The sequence below is a fragment of the Saccostrea echinata genome, unplaced genomic scaffold, assembly GCF_033153115.1.
Source record: "Saccostrea echinata isolate AGI-Se365-2 ecotype Australia unplaced genomic scaffold, CSIRO_AGI_Sech_v1 ptg000029l, whole genome shotgun sequence".
Taxonomy (NCBI): Eukaryota; Metazoa; Mollusca; class Bivalvia; order Ostreida; family Ostreidae; genus Saccostrea; species Saccostrea echinata.
Window position 1 is genome coordinate 8,164,019 of NW_026889778.1, and position 20,544 is coordinate 8,184,562.

The 20,544-nt window shown below is 31.9% G+C and overlaps 2 protein-coding genes across 2 annotated transcripts in view; one reads left to right on the top strand and one right to left on the bottom strand.

Moving 5' to 3' along the window:
- Window positions 1-6,854: 6,854 nt before the first annotated feature.
- On the top strand, window positions 6,855-15,756 carry LOC133195541 (actin-binding protein IPP-like). The gene is made up of 10 exons (XM_061331414.1): window positions 6,855-6,895; window positions 7,705-7,831; window positions 8,251-8,437; window positions 8,654-8,773; window positions 9,589-9,750; window positions 9,963-10,136; window positions 10,551-10,656; window positions 10,854-11,437; window positions 12,098-12,259; window positions 12,855-15,756. Exons 1-10 carry the CDS (start codon window positions 6,882-6,884, stop codon window positions 12,992-12,994), a joined length of 1,776 nt encoding a protein of 591 aa, XP_061187398.1. The 5' UTR covers window positions 6,855-6,881; the 3' UTR covers window positions 12,995-15,756.
- A 1,722-nt stretch (window positions 15,757-17,478) lies between these two features.
- LOC133194445 (ankyrin-3-like) overlaps window positions 17,479-20,544 on the bottom strand; it is a 29,336-nt gene continuing 26,270 nt past the window's right edge. Inside the window, exons 22-23 of the mRNA XM_061330400.1 lie at window positions 19,878-19,976; window positions 17,479-17,619 (exon numbers count right to left, since the gene is read on the bottom strand). Coding sequence (XP_061186384.1) covers window positions 17,479-17,619; window positions 19,878-19,976 — 240 coding nt within the window. The remainder of the gene's footprint in view (window positions 17,620-19,877; window positions 19,977-20,544) is intronic.

Below are 20,544 nucleotides of genomic sequence, written 5' to 3' on the forward strand. Positions count from 1 at the left end.
TATACTTTGAAACAACCCCCCCCCTCCCGGCATTTTACTGGTCTGCTTGTCAATAAAAAGAAATCATCCGCCGAAACGAGATATTTAAAAGTAGCATATTAAAAAAGGTTTATAGTACTACAAGTCGAGCCTGTGAACATCGACCAGGAAAACCATCATCAATGCAGGAACGCTATATGGAGAGACAGAATTTACAGCCTCTCCCATTCCCTTGTTGTTGAAATATGATGTATAATACATGTAGTGGTATGTTTATTTACCAATCAAGGGCCCTCAGAGGACGAATACAATTATTACAGTAAGATCATATTTAATTAAATAATATTAAAATATCGTAATATGGTAGAATATTAACCATGTTATATCTAACATGTAGGTTTTAATGGAAGATTACAATACCACAAATAAGATAGTCTGAAACTGAGACAAAAATATTGAGAGGGTAGAAAACCACATGAAGCTAAAGAAAATGATAACAATAATAGATTAGCAGCATACTATAATATAATATTTACATTTGCTGTGTTTTTCTACTAAGCCAACTGTGAAATTGATTTGAAAGTCATTTTTGTGTATACATACATGTACTCACGCGTAGAAATATGCACGGTGAAACTCGCGCTAAAGTGGCGTCACAATGAGGCTACAGAGACATTAATAAAAATGTAACGATATAGGGCAGTAAGAAATTTAGATATTGAGTATATCAGTGGTTCTTTTCAACTTGTAAAATGCACGTAGGACTTGCAGACTTGCACGTAGGCATATTTTTCATGAAGCGCTAGTGATCGAGCTGCGCAATTTATTATCCATAAGCCAAGGCAGCATCCGACATCGATCCGAATGCAAATTACGTCACTTTCGTTTCGCACAGAACTATCTCACTCACCCACAAACACGCAACTCCATTGCGAGGGGATAAAAAATACACACAAAAAGTCGAACAAGAGTAAAAATCTATCACAAAGATGTACTTTTCTACATGGGAAGAAATTCTGTGGATTTTCTCTGGTGTAGCTGTATGTAGACTGAATTCAATCAAAGCGCAATTAACGCTGGCTTACACTTATCTTTCTTTATCCGAGACAATGATGTCAGCAGTAAGGATCCAAAACTTTTACAGATTTAAGATTAAAGCTTTAAATTTTATTTTTAGAGAACAACATGACGCCTTTAAATTTTTTTCAGGGGTGGGGGGTAGGCATAATTTCAATATTTTTGTGTGCTCAATAATAATTATGATAATACATTTAAATTGAAACATATTATAGAAAATAAACGAGTAACAATAAACAAAGTTAAATAAATAGGAAATTAAAATAAATGTTGGAATTTGTATCTAACCCTTAATTTGATTTTAGAAAGTATAACTATGCCACAGGTTACTAATTTTACTCCATTTCATTGACCACGCAAAACGCAGCCCCCCCCCCCCCCCCATATGTCTTAGGATGAGAACGGGGTGGAATGGACTAATTTTAGGGCATAGATAGGAAGGAGAGTATCTGGGGAAAAGAATTAAAATTTAGAATATTGAGAATGTTGCCTTTGAACGTAAGAAGGGTGTAAATAGGCCATGTTTACCTTCTCCTCAATGGGCAAGTGAAATATGCAGGGTATGGGGTAACTCGCAGTGTCTTAGAAAGACTTGCACACTGTGGATTCTCCCTATATTCAGAAATATTTTAAGGCTATAATAAAAAAAAAAAAAAACCAACTTAATTCCAAGGTGCATCAGACATGCGACTGAAGAAAATATTTAAGTTTTTTTTAGATCCACCTCTCTAAGATTCTGCCATAAATGCATTTTTTTTTACTCTTTCTTTTGGAAATACTTCAGAATGCTTTATATACTTTTGCCTTATATAGTTTTGAGGTCTATTTGATGTTTTGCATCAATTTAACTTGTTCAATTTTTTTTTTTGAGCCAGTACAAATATATATTGATGATGAAAATTTAAAAAAAAAAAAAAAAAAAAAATACTCGATCCGTTTTTCGCCAGGGGGGGGGGGGGGGGTATCCTGTCTAAAAAAAAAACCACGTTTGTAAAGTACAAGAAAAGAGGACATAGGGTGGATTAATCTGTTAATCTGACTGGTGTATTTTTATACTATTATTATTATATCTATGACGCAGTATTTTTGTCTGTTCCCCGTCATTGCAAGTTTAAGAGTAATGTCACACAGGCTTGGGAATTTGTTTATACTACACAAGACTTCAAACTAATGTTTTCCACAGTTTAACTCTTTATTATTATTTTTTTATTGATTCATGTGTGAGATTTCACTGATCTGTTACAAACTATTGAGGGTGACGTCACAATGGCTTGAAAACTCTCGATTTGCACACTAAATATGCACCTCTTAGCTGGAGGTGAAACAAGTGGGCGGATCATGGATCTTCAAATTTCAAAGACCGATTTCTGTACTTAAGACATTCCAGTTTCCTTTCCTCTTGTGATATTCAATTACCTGGTTAAAGGAGAACTTTTTACAAACAATTAAAAGTACGTGTGCTGAACAACAAAGACAGTATGCCTTATATTACGTACAATGCTTAATCGCCATTTTGCATTAGAAAAGTTCGGGAAAACAGTGTACCTGTGACGTCGTATTTTACAACTGTGACGTCGAGTAGTGGTTGTCTGCATTAGGAAGCTGCTGTAAATTTGGTAGTGTTTACATCGCTGCGTTTTTCTGGGCGTTTCGTTGGATTTAAAAGTTGTTACGGTTGTGAAAACATATGTAGGTGTTTGCAATTGTCGTGCTGAATACGCACCGGTATGTATTTTCGTTTGCTGCGAGTCATTTCTTCAGTCGGGTCTTCGTTCATGGGGACTATGAAGCCGTGCGTTGTTGGCAATGTTTAACGGATATCTACAACTCGGAAGGAACGTTTTGCGATAACAGTGGAGTCGTAGCATAATATAATGACGGAAATTCGATGGATTATTTTAATATCGCCGTTTTATTGCAGAAAACTGCAGAATTTAGCGAGAAAATAATGACGCATGCGCAAATGGGGGTTAGTCGTTTTTTGATGCCAGGCATCGACTAACCCCCATCTGTGCATGCGTCATTTTCTACAGATACAACAGTAGAACACCAGATACACTGCATAAAAGACATTTACCCTAGAAATAATAATTATGACTGAAAATAAACAATAAAAATATGAAATTGGAACACAATAAAAACATGAATGAATAAAAATAAACAATAATTCAATTATATTAGCTTCTTATATACACACTTACCCATTTAGACAGTATCTACTACAGTGAAAACTGATATTTCAAGCAAAACTAAGTTAGTCTTCAGGCACTACACCTGATTTTAAAATTTTATGAAAATCCAGGATTTATAATTAGTCTAAGATTAAATAATTCCCTGTTATTGTACATTATACAAAGATCAAAATTTGTAGAAGAAAAGTTGTCACAATATCAGTTCTTTATAATCATCATTCCATCCCATGATTTTTGAAAAAAAAAAAGCTCTATAAACAACAGTACTTTTCAAGCAGACATGCACATTCAAAATTCTGAACTTGATCAATTTAATATATGGACTTGTGGTGCTTCTACTTTTGGATGGTTTCCGTTGTTTTCTCATATAGTACTCGACACTCTAAATGGCAACTGGTATGCTATTCCCTTTGTTTACAACAGTTAATGAGCAATGTAGGACTAAAGTTATACCTACACTACTGTCACTATCTTTTATGATGGTTAAACACAACAAAAGGCACAAGATTCACTGCTCGATGTGATTTTAGAAAATTCTTTCATTTGTAAAGTTTGTTTCCTCCTTTTTCACTAAATTTTGAAGTTTGGACAGGAGAAGAAAACCTCGACTGTTTGAGAAGACCAAAGAACTCTTCTGCAACTTGAACTTGTCTGAAAAATTAAATGCAGTAGCATATTACCAAGTATTTTAAACTCTGAATAAGCATAAAAAATATTATGGAACAATTAAATTCCTTATCTCTAAAAACCATTTTTAAAGTCTTAAGATATTTTTTTTTAAATGGTAGTTTAAAATAAAATAAATATCTATACCCATTTTATAAAATGGGGTTCTCCTAATTCATAGGAAGGACTTTCAAGAAGAAAAAAAATTACACCCAACTTTGAAATAATTTTGAAAAAGACCAAAAATTAAGGCACTTAAAGCTTAATGGAAAAAAGCTTGCTTATTATTTTTGGTTGACATTAAAAGGGTTTTCCTCACTGTTAGCTTAAAAAAACTACTTACTTGCACATGTTGCATCACATGAACTCCTTTTTTGTGAGAAGATAATTTCCATATTTCAGCAGGATTCCGGGAAATAAATCCATAAATGTTAGATATATAATTCTGTCTTGAAATAACCACAATCAAGTGGTACATAGGCTATGTTGTTGTTCTCAAATCGAGTGTCGCATGACTCGAATAAGTCCGCATTTCCTCGCCAACATGACTTTATGATTGAGAGTTTCAATAAAACTGCTGTTTGGCAACGATTATTTAAAGTGCGTTGTGTAACGCGAAGACCAATTTTCTTTGAAGTCTGTTATAAACTCTTGTGCATCTTTGATAACGCAGTCAAACTGTAAAACTATAACAATCCTGCCCAAATCCGCATATGAAAACAGACAGGTTTCGAGCAACCTGAACCCGATCAAATTTGATATCGCTAGATTTCAAGGAAAAAGATGTTTAGTTTGAAGTTATACATTCTTTAATTTTCAGTAGATTAATTAAACCAAAATAAAATGCCAAATTCGATGTTTAATCAATTTGATTCTGTTTTTTCGGTATCAGCGTACTTAACAACGGAGCGCCCTCAAGCGACAAATTAAGTCATAAATCAAGAACGATAACTGAAATTCACTAATATTGGAAGTAATTATCGGGGTAGTAAACGCTAGACTCGCAATTTTCCAAACTTTTTAAAATTTAAAATTATAGTTTTTAAACAGCTGTTTCGTTGTTCATTATCACTTTCTCTCATAACGTTTGCTGTTTTAATTTTTTAAGGTTTCAATATCCATACCATTGTATAGATTTGTACTACTCATGTTCATAATATTTTCTCAATATATTGCCGATTAAATTAGAACAAGCCTGAATATTTCCAAATCATTGAACATATGTAATATATATGTCCTGATGCATAACCATGTGAAGTTTCAAGTCAATTCTCAAACACTGACTTATCACGAAAATTTGATTTTGCCTGATTCTTACGTGGACCTGTACTTATGTCATCCGCAAAGAATAAATGTCCGACATCAATATTCTGTAATTCAGGAGGGTTTGTGTTATAATTAACTAACTGCAAGTAGAAGTCATCAATAGATATATTAAAAAGTGTTGGGGAAAGATTATCTCCTTGTCTAACCCCGCGTGTAGCTATAAAATGTTCACTATAGCAAGATTCATCTTTACAGCAATATTTAGTGTTTGAGTACATATTATTTATAACATTGTAAAATTTCCCACCTATGCCCTTTTGGTATAGTTTGTGTAACATTAAAGTTCGATCAACTGTATCAAAGGCTTTGGTAAAATCCACAAAACATGCATAAATGTTTTGTTTCTTATATTTTAAGTACTTATTTATAAGAGTTTTTAAAATAAATATGTTATCTGTGGTACGGTGGTTTCTTCTGAATCCAAATTGATAATTACTCAGAAGGTCATTTGTTTCCAAGTACGAATTTAGGCGGCATTGTAAAAGTCCATTAAAAAGTTTACCCATACAGCTTGTAACACTTAATCCTCTATAGTTTGATGGGTTACATGGGTCACCAGATTGATAAATAGAAGTTATTTGTACCAAATTCCAGGCTTCGGGTATTTCCCCAGAAAAAAGAATTTTATTAAAGAGTTTTGTTAATATATTTAGAAGTGTACTTGAACCACTTTTAATAAATTCATTGAGTATTAGGTCTTTTCCAGGTGATTTACCAGTTTTTAGATTTTTAATGCCAAGCTTGACTTCACTGTATGTGAAAGGGTAGTCAAGGGGAGTAAGTTTCTGTTCTCAGATTCAACTACATGTTCACAGGAGTTATTGCCCTTAGAGCACAGTAAGTTTTGATAGTGATTCATAAATGCTTGAAGTCCTGGAGTGGAAGAATTTGAGTTTTGCTTAATTTTATTTTTATTTAGGACCTTCCAAAAATCTTTTGAATTGTTCTGATTTAGGTTGTCGATGTTGTCAGTTACTGTCTTATAAAATTCATGATTTCTTTTTCATTCTGTTAAATTCTCGTTTAGCATTTGTGAAAGCCTGTAATAAATTGCAATCTTTTGGATTCATTTGAATTCTTCTTCCAAGTTTGCGGACTTCTCTTTTTAGTAGAGATATATCATTAGACATCCAAGGTTTTGGTTTTCTTTTTCTTATTTTACAATTATATATTGGTGGTTTAAAGAGAAGGGTTTTAGATGCAGCTGTTAAGTATATTTTAGTTAATTTACTGTTAATATCATCAATACTAATGTCTTTCTCATTTAGACTTTTATCAAGTTCAACTAGGCTGTTAGAGCTTTCTACATCAACAAGGGCTGTTTGGTAAGCAAGTTTACATTGATTAGACCAAATGTACTGTCCTTTCAAGGGGGTAGATCTGCATTCAATATATGGTTCACATTTAACTGGGCAATTAAAAGCACCAGACTTAAATCTAGTACAAATAATGCTATGATCAGACAATTCTGAAGGTGGTATAACATTGAAATACAGTACATTATGTAAAACATGGCTGGTAGCCAACATGTAATCAACAGTAATCTATTAACTTTTTCGGAATAATAGGGTTTTATCGTATATAGTTTAGATTTATGGACGTCAACGTAATTTCCGATGCAGCTTTTGAGGAAAACAAACAATGAACCATCGATTGTATGTTTTGTCAAAGTTTGAACCAAATTTGAACTGTCATGGTTATACCTAACAATTAACTTAGATTTTACATCGATTAAGATTATGTTCAAATATTTTTCTATATCTTTCATGATACTGTTATGAACCTCACTCGATTTTAACAACAGGTGCATTTTAATTAAAATTAAAACTTTTATATTTTACAATAAACAGGCTGTCTTGTATAAAACAAAAACAAAACGAAAAAAAAAAACAAAACAAAACGTACTTGATAAAGTAGAATGTGTGGGGCTAAGATATTTGCATGTGCATGTATTAAATGTACATACGTATACATGTATTTAATTTTGAAGAACAATATTTATCGATAAGAGTAAAACTCTCACTGCCATGATTATTATAGTACACAGGTACATGTGTAAGTTACGTGTAGATTTAGTGTTACATTGAACGGGTATCTATTGACTGTTAAGGAACGTTGAAGAGTCTTTAACATATTTTTTTTTAATTTTTGGAAGCAATTATAGATCAATTAAAAAAAGAATTAACAACTCTCTGGAAGAGAGAAATATGCATCTAATGTAATTCTCTACAGTTTCTGCTTATCTTCCTGATTCCCGGTTCTTCATGAGTTATAGAAAAGATGAACATGATTAATTTGAATTCTTTAAAATTGTGATTTATTAAAATATTTTTTCTTCTCTTATAAGCTGTAGTGATAATTTTATAAATAAGTTTTCTGCTATTTTTGCCTTTAATAATTGTCATGACTGTAAGCCAACATGGTAATGTCAATAAATTGAACTGAATATTGAATTTATTTAAAGTGATGGTTTCAAAGTGAAAGAGAATGATGGAGGAGTTAGTATATCATGTGAAAAGTACGGAAATAAGTTTCAGCGAGAATTTCATCGAATGTGGAAGGAGCAAATACTGTGTGATGCCACAATTACAGTAAGATTGTTTAAAAAAAACCTTTCACCAGCTAGAACACCATGAATTTTTATATCTCACTTTTTTTTTTTGGGGGGGGGGGTCAGGTTTATTTCTAAAATTTTAGTATGATGTTTCTGTACTATGTATATTATGTACATGTTATTATAAGAAAATAGTGATCGGGAGATTTTAATATGTAAAATGAAAGATATATGCAATTATTTTGATATTTTGTTGCTAATTGTTGCTTCCAAGGTTTGAGATTAATCTTTGGATTATTCAGTTTGGTACATGTTTTTTTCTGGTCATAAGAAATTGAATAATATCAATACTGGACTGGTGATTATTTTGCTATGTACAATATTATGAAAAGATTTCACAAAGGTCACATGTACAGATACATGTTACATGTACATGTATGTACTTTTTCACTGCAGACAGAGACGGGGGAGGAAATCCCCATACACAGGGCGGTCCTGTCTATGCACAGCGACTACTTCAGGGCCATGTTTACATCTGGTCTACAAGAGGCTCGTGTCGCCAACCCCAAAATAAGTCTGACAGAACACCCAGCTGACATTGTTAAAGGTGTCCTCAAGTTCATGTATACTGGGATTCTTTCAGGTAAAAATGTTATTATACAGTTGAACTTTGTTATCTCGAACACTTACATCTCAAATACCATAGATATGTTGAAGAGATTTGCAAGTCCCGACCTCTTATTATTTATTTCACCCTGATAACTTGAATCCTCAGATATCCCAAAGTTTTTTTCTTGGTCCCATTGAAATTGAGATAGCAAGATTTGACTGAAGATAAATGTACAGAGTTTTTATGCAGACTTGAACAGGGAGACAGTCCAGGACTATATTATGTTGATGGACCAGCTACAGATGTTAACACTAAAGAATGCTTGCTGTCCGTACATGGAGGATAATATTGACACTAACAACTGTCTAGGTAACCAGAAACTGTATACTATATAAATACATGTAATAAGTATACGGATAATTAATGATTATATCAGTACCAAGGAACTGTATAATTAACTGTCAACTGGCAATTTAAGAAGGGTGAAAAATGTGTGAAATCTTGCAAGATATCAAACAGCTTGTTTATTATTTCATGCTTATAGCTGTGTTAACAACTGACAACTGTTTAGGAAATAAGTAATCAACAATTTTTGGGTAACCCTAGACCAAATTTGTGTATTTGTAACTTAGTCTAGTAATGTGCAAGTGGAAGCACTGTTTATATAGGTAAAAATAAACAGTTAATATATGAATAATCAAGGACTTAAAATTTCATTAGGGATGGGCTGATACATGTACACCTTCTTCTATATCAATACTGTTATTATACATATCATAATATTTGTGCCAAGATATGTTACATACCACCAAAAATTTTAAATGGTTATAAATTTTTTATTTTGTATTGAAATAAACATTATACTAATTCAGAAATAAGAATAATTTATTCATGTTGTAAAACAAAGTTATTAAAGACTTAATTACTACACATTTCATATTTATATTCATATTTAAAATTTATTTTATATTTTATAAAGCATAAAACATGAAGTAAAACATTTAGGAAAAAGTCTGAAATTTTGCTTTCCATATTGCTACATGTTATTTTCAAGACACTTATCATCATACAGAATAGATATAAATATTTTGGTATATAATCCCTGCCCAACTTTAGATCTTGATATAATTACAACTTCAGATCTTGATATAATTAATGGTAAGTTCTTTTTTAAACTCTTTCAGATGTCTGGATATTTGCACAAAGATTTTCCTGTGAAGAAATGCAAAGAAAATCCTTGTCTCACATTAAGCACCAGTTTAGCTTCGTTTCCTGCCAGGAAAATTTCCAGCATTTGGAAACTGATGCTTTGTTATTCCTCCTGCATTTGGATGACCTTAACATGAGTAAGTATATTTTTTTAAAAAAAAAAAATTAAAAAGTTACATGAAATACACATGAAACAATGTGATCCAATCAGATTAAAAATTTTATAATTTTTATTGTTGAGGAAATTTAATTTGGATGATTTGTGAATCTCAAGCCCATTAAAGCTTAGGGAAATTTCTTAATACTATTTTCTTTTTGAATTCAATTTATTTGAATATTTTCTTCACAGACAGCGAGAAAGTGATACTGGATTGTGTTCAGAGATGGTTAGAAAATCACAAAAGAGCGAGTACAGAGACTATGTGGGACATTGTCCGGTGTATACGATTTAATCAGCTGACACATCAAGAAATTTCTGTGTTCTCAGAGCAACTCTCACAAAGCAACCCCAACCAAACCCAAGGTAATCTGTTATAATGACTGGGAGTGACCTGCAATATTCCTTTGAAAAATAACTCAACTGTAAATCGACTATTTTTCTTGACATCTTTCATTTGTGATTTAACAGCTTAAAATCCATTTGTGACTATAAATTGTCATGAGTGAAGAAGCAATCTACATAAATGCAGAAATATATATTAATGATTCATTGTCAAAAAAAATATATGTCAAGCAAAAGAAGGATGTGAAACTTGCAGATATTTATCACAGGGGAATAAAAGTTAATTTATAAAAATAAATGGGAGTCTTAAATAAAAAAATTTCAGCTTGCCAAACTTGCTTAAGATATTTCTAGGTAAAATTGTACTTTAAAAAAAAAAATAAGTGAACCTTTTTCAGAAGGATCTTAGGTGCAAAATGTTATTTTAATTCTCAGAAATAGATAATTACATACAACAGTATAAAACAAATGTGAAAGATCGTCCAAGAAATGAAAGAAAACACATCTACGTTATCGGGGGATACTTCCAGTCCAGGACCGGGTAAGTACAGATAACAAAAATTAGCTAAAATTATTTATATACTATAATAATTATGTCAAATTTATATGTTCTGTAGTTCTTTGGATAAATGAGAGGTCAGTAGCCCCTCAGCTTCTCATATTGGCTTAAATTGAGCAGTATCTTACACCATACAATTACAATTTTACAAAAACACTGCTTATATGTTTTTTTTGTAGTCCTTGTTCGCCTCGCCTTCAGACCGTGGAACAATATGATGCCATAGAAGACGCGTGGAAATCCACAACCCAATTCCCTGTCCTGGCCTCCGCCATCTATGCAGTGGAGATTTTTGGAAAACTGATCTGTTTTACATCCTACTCAACAGTGTTTCTAGCTGCTTTTGAATTTGATCCCATTCAGCTAAAATGGAGAGACTGTTCTTTGCAATTTCATGAAAACTGTTTGAAGAACATGAAGGAATGTTTCAAAGTAACCGGTGCCATTACATATTGTGATGAATCAAATACACTGTTTGTGTTGTGTAACAATAACACGCATGCCTACAGAATGAGCTGTGATAATGGAGACTTACAAATCAGTGCCACACAAAGTTGGAAGTATCCAATGAACCCTTCTCTGGCCTCGTTTGCAGCAGTTACACTGAACAAAGATTTATATGTCCTCGGCGGGGAGGAGAGACTCTCTGTAAGGGACGTCACTCAGATTCGTGATGTCATGAAATGCAATGTCCAACGTAATGAATGGGAGAAAATGACGCCTTTGCTAGAAGCTAGAGCCAGCTTTGATGCTGTACAGTTTGGTATGTTGTTAAATCTCTCAAAGTAGTATTTAATTTTAGCAAGATAAAATGTGAATTGTATGTCACTGCCATAATTATTTGACACTCCTTTTACAAGGTCACAGGTGCGTGAAAGTCAGTCAATATATCGAATCTCAGTAGCTCGGTGGTTAGAGCGCTGGCACGGAACGCCAGAGGCCCTTGGTTCGAGTCCCGGTTGAGACTTGATTTTTCACCACCTGTGACATGTATCTAAATTTTTTGTTGATTTATTTCAGTTTAAGTAATACTATATGTACATATACATTATGCCTCTTATCATCATGATAATAATGAAGAATATAGTTTTAAATTAAAAAGGTATGTGTAATTACCTGTCCAGCTATTGTGTTAAAACCCTATAGATTTAAGCATTCTAGATATAAATGAAGAATTAAAATTCAGACTATGAATTCAGTGTTGTTTACATTTGTAATGGTTTTGGCCGTGGATATCAGCCTGGATAGCTCAGCTGGTAGAGCATCTGTCTAGTGATGCAGGGGTCTCGGGTTCGATTCCCAGTCCTGAAGTACATTTTCTCCTTCCTGTTACACATTTATCTATGCATTGATTGAATATATATCTGATCACAAAGAAGTGTTTCTGAAGCTGCATATGACTTATCTTTCCTACATTACACAGATGGAAGGATTTACGTAGTCGGTGGCTTTAATAACAGAAGACTGCGTACAGCTGAGATGTACTCTCCAGTGACCGACCAGTGGACCTTTATATGTAGCATGAATAAAGAGAGAAGTCATCTTAAAGCAGCCGTATTGTCAAACAAGCTGTATGTAGTAGGAGGTAAGTTATGTAATCATGATATATATAAAACTGTGATATGTAACAGAAGGTAAATAATGTAATCATGTAATCTAAAGCAGTTTTACTGTCAAACAAGTTGTATGTTGTAGGAGGTAATTAAGTAATGTAATCATGTAATTTAAAGCAATCATACTGTCAATTAACTGTGTTTTATAGGAGGTAAATAATGTAATCATGTAATCTAAAGCAGCCATACTGTCAAACAAGCTGTATGTTGTAGGTGGTTAGTAATGTAATCATGTAATCTAAAACAGTGGTACGTAATAGGAGTTGTATGTAATACTGCAGAAGGCAAGGGGATATTGTTTACAATTTATTATTTTGCATGTTCTCTTCTTTGAAATGTTTCTTTTGACACTAAGACTTTATTGAAATTACTTTAGAAACAGTAGTATTTTAATTTATATTTTGAGATATTTATTTACTCTAAGGACCTCGTATAGTCTCCTATATGTCAGTTGTTAGATCACTAGTCACATTTCTCTCATTTTGTAATGGCTAACTGTAACATTTTCTTAACTGGATTTCTTTTTTATACATTAGTTAACTTTGGTGTATTTCTTCCTCCTGACAGGTAAATCGTATTCCAGATTTGAGGGTGGGGCCAGGAAAGTGTTGAGCTCAGTGGAGGTCTATGATTCATACACAGATACCTGGAGCTTCATACAACCAATGCAGCAAAGCAGGTGTATGTTTGGAGCAGTTGTTCATTAATTATGTGATTCAATGTAATTTTGAAATAAACTTAGCCGTTTCCATCAGGACAGGTGTCTGTTTCAGCCAATGATGTTATAAAAAGCTCTGATGTAATCTCTGCATTATCACAAATTTGATTTCAATGCCATAAAAAAGGTTTATATAAGAGTATCTCACAAATACAAAAAAGACTTTACAATATTTAATGTAATGTTAAAATAATTAATGCAATGTTTAGATTCAGTTAAAAGCTGTTTTCCCCCATGTCTTCTATTATACCCCCGCTCCGAAGGAGAGGGGGGTATTCTGTTTTACCCTTGTGTGTCTGTCTGTTTGTCTGTCTCTGTGTGTGTCCGTATGTCTGTGTGTGTGTCCTTGTGTCTGTCCGTAACAAATTTTCATCGCAGTTTTCTCAGCAACTACTCATCACAGATGGTTGAAATTTTAGCACAATCTTTGTTTATAGGCATGTCATATGGTGGGATTCATTTTTGTTTGAATCCGATGTCAACTTCCTGTTATTCTGTGAGTCTGTCTGTACCAAATTTTCGTCACAGTTTTCTCAGATGCTTGAAATTTTAGCACAATCTTTGTTTAAGCATGTCATATAGGGGGATTCATTTTTGTTCGAATCCGATGTCAACTTCCTGTTTATACGTGCGTCTGTCCGTACCACACATAACACACATTTTGGTCGCAGTTTTCTCAGCAACTACTCAGCACAGATGCTTGAAATTTTAGCACAATTTTTGTTTAGGCATGCCAAATTGTGGGATTCATTTTTGTATGAATTCGATGTCACCATGAGAGTCTATATTCACATCACAGTGGGGGTATAATTAGTGAGCATTCGCTCACAGACTTCTTGTTTATATAATGTCTGTAATATAGCTATGTGGCAAACAAAGCGTGTTTTTTTTTTAATTTGTGCCATCACTTACGTAATGTTGTAAACACAGTGCTTTGCTTTCAATTAAGCTGATGTTTTTTTTTCAGTCCACGTTAAATTTTAAATGTAGCTACATTGTTGGCTTCCAGAGGACAAAGTTCTTATGTCTAGAGGCATTGTATCGGGAATGTATAAATTTATCTATTCACAAAAGCTCTTTTTAGGCAACATGAGTTCGCGTACCTATCAATTTTACCGAAATTTTCGCACAATATACATTTATACTATGAGTGATACATGTTGTGAGAGTAAGTCTATGTCCAAAGTTTCTAACATTCTCAATGATTTTGCTTCAATATTCCTCATTTTGCATTTACTAGCTAAGTTTCCATGATAATCAAGATATTTTAATCAAATGTATTCACTTATACACCTTGTGTTAAAATCTGATGCTGACCGTTTGTTTATCCTTGACTTCAGTTGATTAGCTTAGCTTAAAATAACCCTTTTTCACGAAATCTAAAACTGTATATGCATTGGTGGGTTTAAATCTATCAAAATTTTCTTGCCTTATTTTCTGTTTGATACTGACGTCAAATGGTATTATCACCACAGTCACAAATGAATATAATACTAATTTTAAACCGCTTTTATCATATTAAATTACTAAAGAAGAAGGTACGGTTTTGGCCTTATTGTGCCTTGAAAATTTAATGTTTTCAAAATGTGTTGAAATCGGCATAAATATGAGTTGAGTATATGAGTTTGATAATTCATGAAAGAATATGGCATGAAGGTGTACTATTCTGGAAATATGACATCATTAATTTCATATTTTTCTAAGTTTTAAGCAGAAAAAGCCTCAAAATGACTCATTCCAGGGGGTATTTTCCTTGAGAAAATAGTGTCCACAGCCGTCGCCCACTTCAATACTCGGATATGTGGTGTAAAAGCCTGTGAAAAATCACAATTCTAAAAATCTTTGTGGGCGATGCATGTGGTCTACATTATATGAAAGAAAATTTCACTGAAAATATATGTCTTCTGCAACTTTTTAAGAAAATACGGGAAAATGCACAAGTTTATGACGTCACAGTTAGCATTTAGGAAGTCAAATGAGAAAAACAATTTGTTTGATTTTAGTACATGGAGTTTCAACATTTCAGAAAGCACAAATTTTAATTTCTTTCATTGCTTTCATATTTTAGAAAAATACAGGGCCAGATTTGTATTGAAACTGTACCTTGTTCTTTAGAAGAAAAAAAATCATGTTTAAGTATAGGTATTTATTCTAAGTAAAACTTCTTTTGTCTAGACAACAACATCATACGACATACACGTCAGAGATCACGTGTAAATTTGGCTAATAGAGAGAAGGGCTGTTAATAATAACACATTGTCATCATTTAGCTGTGTTGATAGGATGAATCAACTTACACCATGTGCAATTACAGAGGGATAACATTCTATACCACAGGTATCACTTCTGTAGATAAAGTAGATATTGTGATAGGATAATACAGAAACTTCATCCAACCATATACAAGTAAAGGGTAATCTAAAGAGGACATTGGTACATTACTAAATACTTATCAAAAGTCAAGTTCAGTAGGAATGTTTTTTTTTCTTGTTCTTATATTTTATTAATGCTGAGAATGAATTAACAGGAGGCTATCTTTCATTTTGCAATAGATATACAGATTTTTAGATGGGACATTTATCTGCTATGGGTATATATATTTTTTAACATATAAATTTGTATACATATGCTGCAGGCAGCGATTTTAATAGGCATTCATTGACTGCTATATATATATTAATAGTTGTCAGCAGAAAGTATCATTGGTCATTATTCTGTACCAAAATTTTTACATTAAATAAAATGTATTTACTTATGCAAATAAATGCAATTATGAAGAAATAAACAGTACTTTATCAACTGTACTTACAGTGTTTGTTCATGTTCTGTATAAATTAATGACTGTTTTTTTTTTAAACTGGGATATTCTTTATATCATCATAGCGTCATATACAGCGAATATAATAATCTGATTTATTACATTTTCAAGAGTGAAATGTATTGTGATTTATTTATTGAATAAAAGTGATTTTCTTTCACGGTGTGAAAGGATACCAAAGTGATATTTCATGACGTATATTTCACAAAGAGAAATACTAAATACTCCGGGCAAATGAATTGTCGAAGTTCAGTATTTCTTTAAATTAATAAGTGTATACAAGTGGTTTGACAAACTCCTTTAAAATGCTTTATAAGTTAATTCCAAGTGACACTTCACAGATAATTTTTTTATTTGTCTTCTATCATTGGTGACACTGGTTTTTGCTTAATATAGCTACGAATTATGAGATTCTCAAAGCTGATTTTTTTGTTTTAATGCAACTGCAATTTATATGTTTGTCTTGAACACTTTGCAGACTAGCTTTACACATGATTATGACTACTGCCGTAGGTGTATCTCATGATATTACACAGTTTTGTTTGTTGCGGACGGACTGATTCCTTCTTTTATTAACCACATTTCTTTTGTAAGATTCCAGAAGAGACAAAATTTCCATATTGCCGTTTTCCTCAGCGATAGTGTAGGGAGTTTTACCAGCCTGCAAAAATGATACACAAATACATGTATACATTTTATTACATTTTCAAGAGTGAACATTGTGATTTATTTATGGAATAAAAGTGATTTTCTTTCACGGTGTGAAAGGATACCAAAGTGATATTCTGTCACAGTGTGAAAGGATATCAACGTAAATAAAAATAATTTCTGGCCTGTAATAAGATAGAGATAGTAACTAAACCATCTTGATAGAGACTAAAACTGCCAATTTCTTCCCAAATGTGTTGCTAAAATCAATGTTAACAATGTTTTCAATCTCACAACTTCTAAGCAATGACGCCTCAACTATGACGTCAAATCCTATGACACTGTGTAAAGAAAAGACAGAGGCAAAGGGAAAATCAAAGGAAATGTAACAAACAGAAAATTCAATGTTTTGTAGTTGGATATGGAATTTATTTCACTCGCGAGACAGGATTTTTTTTTTTTTTTTTTTTTTTTTTTTTTTTTTTTTTTTTAATATATTTTCACTCATGCTTCACACTGGTGAAAATATGAAAAAAAATCCTGTCCCACTGTCCCAATTCTATATCAACTACAAAACATTGAATATCCTCTATATCTGCAGCTCGTTTTTATTATTAGATGTATATGTACAGGAATGTGTTGGGGGCTTTGGAGTTGTGTATCATCATGTTATCACAATGACGTATATCTCACAAAGAGAAATACTAAATACTCCGGGCAAATGAATTGTCGAAGTTCAGTATTTCTTTAAATTAATAAGTGTATACAAGTGGTTTGACAAACTCCTTTAAAATGCTTTATAAGTTAATTCCAAGTGACACTTCACAGATAATTTTTTTATTTGTCTTCTATCATTGGTGACACTGGTTTTTGCTTAATATAGCTACGAATTATGAGATTCTCAAAGCTGATTTTTTTGTTTTAATGCAACTGCAATTTATATGTTTGTCTTGAACACTTTGCAGACTAGCTTTACACATGATTATGACTACTGCCGTAGGTGTATCTCATGATATTACACAGTTTTGTTTGTCGCGGACGGACTGATTCCTTCTTTTATTAACCACATTTCTTTTGTAAGATTCCAGAAGAGACAAAATTTCCATATTGCCGTTTTCCTCAGCGATAGTGTAGGGAGTTTTACCAGCCTGCAAAAATGATACACAAATACATGTATACATTTTATTACATTTTCAAGAGTGAACATTGTGATTTATTTATGGAATAAAAGTGATTTTCTTTCACGGTGTGAAAGGATACCAAAATGATATTCTCTCACAGTGTGAAGGAATATCAAAGTACGTAAAAATAATTTCTGGCCTGTAATAAGATAGAGATAGTAAAAAAGCAATCTTGATATAGAGACTAAAACTGCCAATTGCTTTAAGAAATTAATTTAGTATCTGTACCCAATTTATAATGTATATAAACTGGGTTTGGGGCAGTTCACGCTTCATAAACCGCGAAGCGGTTTATAAAAAAAAGAGTAAACTGTTCCAACCCAGTTAATTTATACTGTATAAATTGGGAAACTATTAAATTCATTCTTTATAATTTAATTTTCATTCATTTAGAATACCTACAAATGACTTCAAATTGCACAAATTTAAATGTAACGTCAGGCGGATCGATACGTTTTTGACGCAAGTCATTGTGAGGTAGGCAAAACAATTTATACGATTTAAAGTAATTTTTTAATCTGATCAAATTGCGCATTATAACCAGAATTAAATTATTCCATAAATGTTGCTTAAATTATGTTACAATGTTTTCAATTTCAATAACTGCTAAGCTATGACGGTTCAACTACTCAACTATGACATCACAGCCTATGACACTGTGCTGAGAAAAGACAGAGGCAAAGAGAAAATCAAAGAAAATGTAATAAACAGAAAAATCAATGTTTTGTAGTTGGGTTATGTAATTTATTTCACTCGAGAGACGCTCGTGTCCAACTCGTGAAATAAATTCCACATCCAACTACAAAACATTGAATATCCTCTATGTATTTGGCATTGAAATGAAAAAAAAAAAATTTTCAAACAGTGACCCTGGTAAGTAATTATGATATGTTTGTAAATTGAAAGTCTTACGTTGTTCGATATTTGTGTTTTAATTTTTGTTTTTTAATAGTTACGCAGTTTGTTACGTTTTTTAATACTTAAGTTGTTTGTTTTTTAAATATTTATTACGTTGTTTGTTATTTGTTTTTATATACTTACTTTTTTTTTTTTTTTTAAACTTTTTGTTTTTTAAATACTTTACGTTGTTTGTTATTTGTTTTTTTAATACTTACGTTGTTTTGTTGTTTGTCTTTTAATACTAACGTTGTTTGATATTTGTCTTTTAATACTTACGTTATTGTTATTTGTTTTAATACTTACGTTGTTTGTTATTTGTTTTTATACTTACGTTGTTTGTTATTTGTTTTTATACTTACGTTGTTTGTTATTTGTCTTTTAATACTTACGTTATTTGTTATTTGTTTTAATACTTACGTTGTTTGTTATTTGTTTTTATACTTACGTTGTTTGTTATTTGTTTTAATACTTACGTTGTTTGTTATTTGTTTTAATACTTACGTTGTTTGTTGTTTGTTTTAATACTTACGTTGTTTGTTATTTGTTTTAATACTTACGTTGTTTGTTGTTTGTTTTAATACTTACGTTGTTTGTTATTTGTTTTTATACTTACGTTGTTTGTTATTTGCTTTTATACTTACGTTGTTTGTTATTTGTTTTAATACTTACGTTGTTTGTTGTTTGTTTTAATACTTACGTTGTTTGTTATTTGTTTTAATACTTACGTTGTTTGTTGTTTGTTTTAATACTTACGTTGTTTGTTATTTGTTTTTATACTTACGTTGTTTGTTATTTGCTTTTATACTTACGTTGTTTGTTATTTGTTATAATACTTACGTTGTTTGTTATTTGTTTTTATACTTACGTTGTTTGTTGTTTGTTTTTATACTTACGTTGTTTGTTATTTGTTTTAATGCTTACGTTGTTTGTTATTTGTTTTAATACTTACGTCGTTTGTTATTTTTGTTTAAACATGTTTATTACTTACATTGTTTGTTATTAGTTTCTTTAATACTTACGTTGTTATTTGTTCTTTAATTCTTACGTTGTTAGTTATTTGTTTTAATACTTACGTTGTTTGTTATTTGTTTTTATACTTACGTTATTTGTTATTTGTTTTTAAACTTACGTTGTTTGTTATTTGTTTTTATACTTACATTGTTTGTTGTTTGTTTTAATACTTACGTTGTTTGTTATTTGTTTTAATACTTACGTTATTTGTTATTTATTTTAATACTTACGTTGTTTGTTGTTTGTTTTTATACTTACATTGTTTGTTATTTGTTTTAATACTTACGTTGTTTGTTATTTGTTTTTATACTTACGTTGTTTGGCACAGAGAGGGTTGGCATACAAGACAGGAGGAGCCTCGTTGTTCCCAGCTGACCCCGCGTCACAGCGAGGTGCAGTGGAGTGTTCCCACTCTATAAATATTTGCATTTGTTATAACATGTATAAAGAGTGTTGAACTCTTGGACATTTATAATAACCATCCTCACAAGCCAGGGGTCCTCAGGACCCTGGCTTGCGAGGATGTTATAATACCATAAAAATACATTATCTGTGATATTTTTAACGATTGGCATAAAATTACGTTAAATGTGATTAAAATTCAGTGTCTATGGTAAAATGACTTCATATCCCAAAAGTAGGTAAGTGTCACTTTTACTCATTATCGTCACTGACAAGTAATCTGTCTTCTACAAGATGTGAGTATATCGAGAGGGGATTTATAGGTCGGGGATGAGGTACTGTAAATCACTTTTTATTCGCGAGAACTTTATTTTCGCGTAATTACGCGAGACAGTACTAGTGTGCTTGAAAAAAAAAAATCATTCTCGTGTATATTAGTATTCCTAAAGATTATATAGAGCAATAACCAATATTCTTGAATATTCTGTCTCACTAGTGGAGAGTCAATGGCTTTCTCGCGAAAATTAAGTGTCCCGAAAATTTAGTGCTCTACAGTATTTAGTATTTTACATTTTAAAC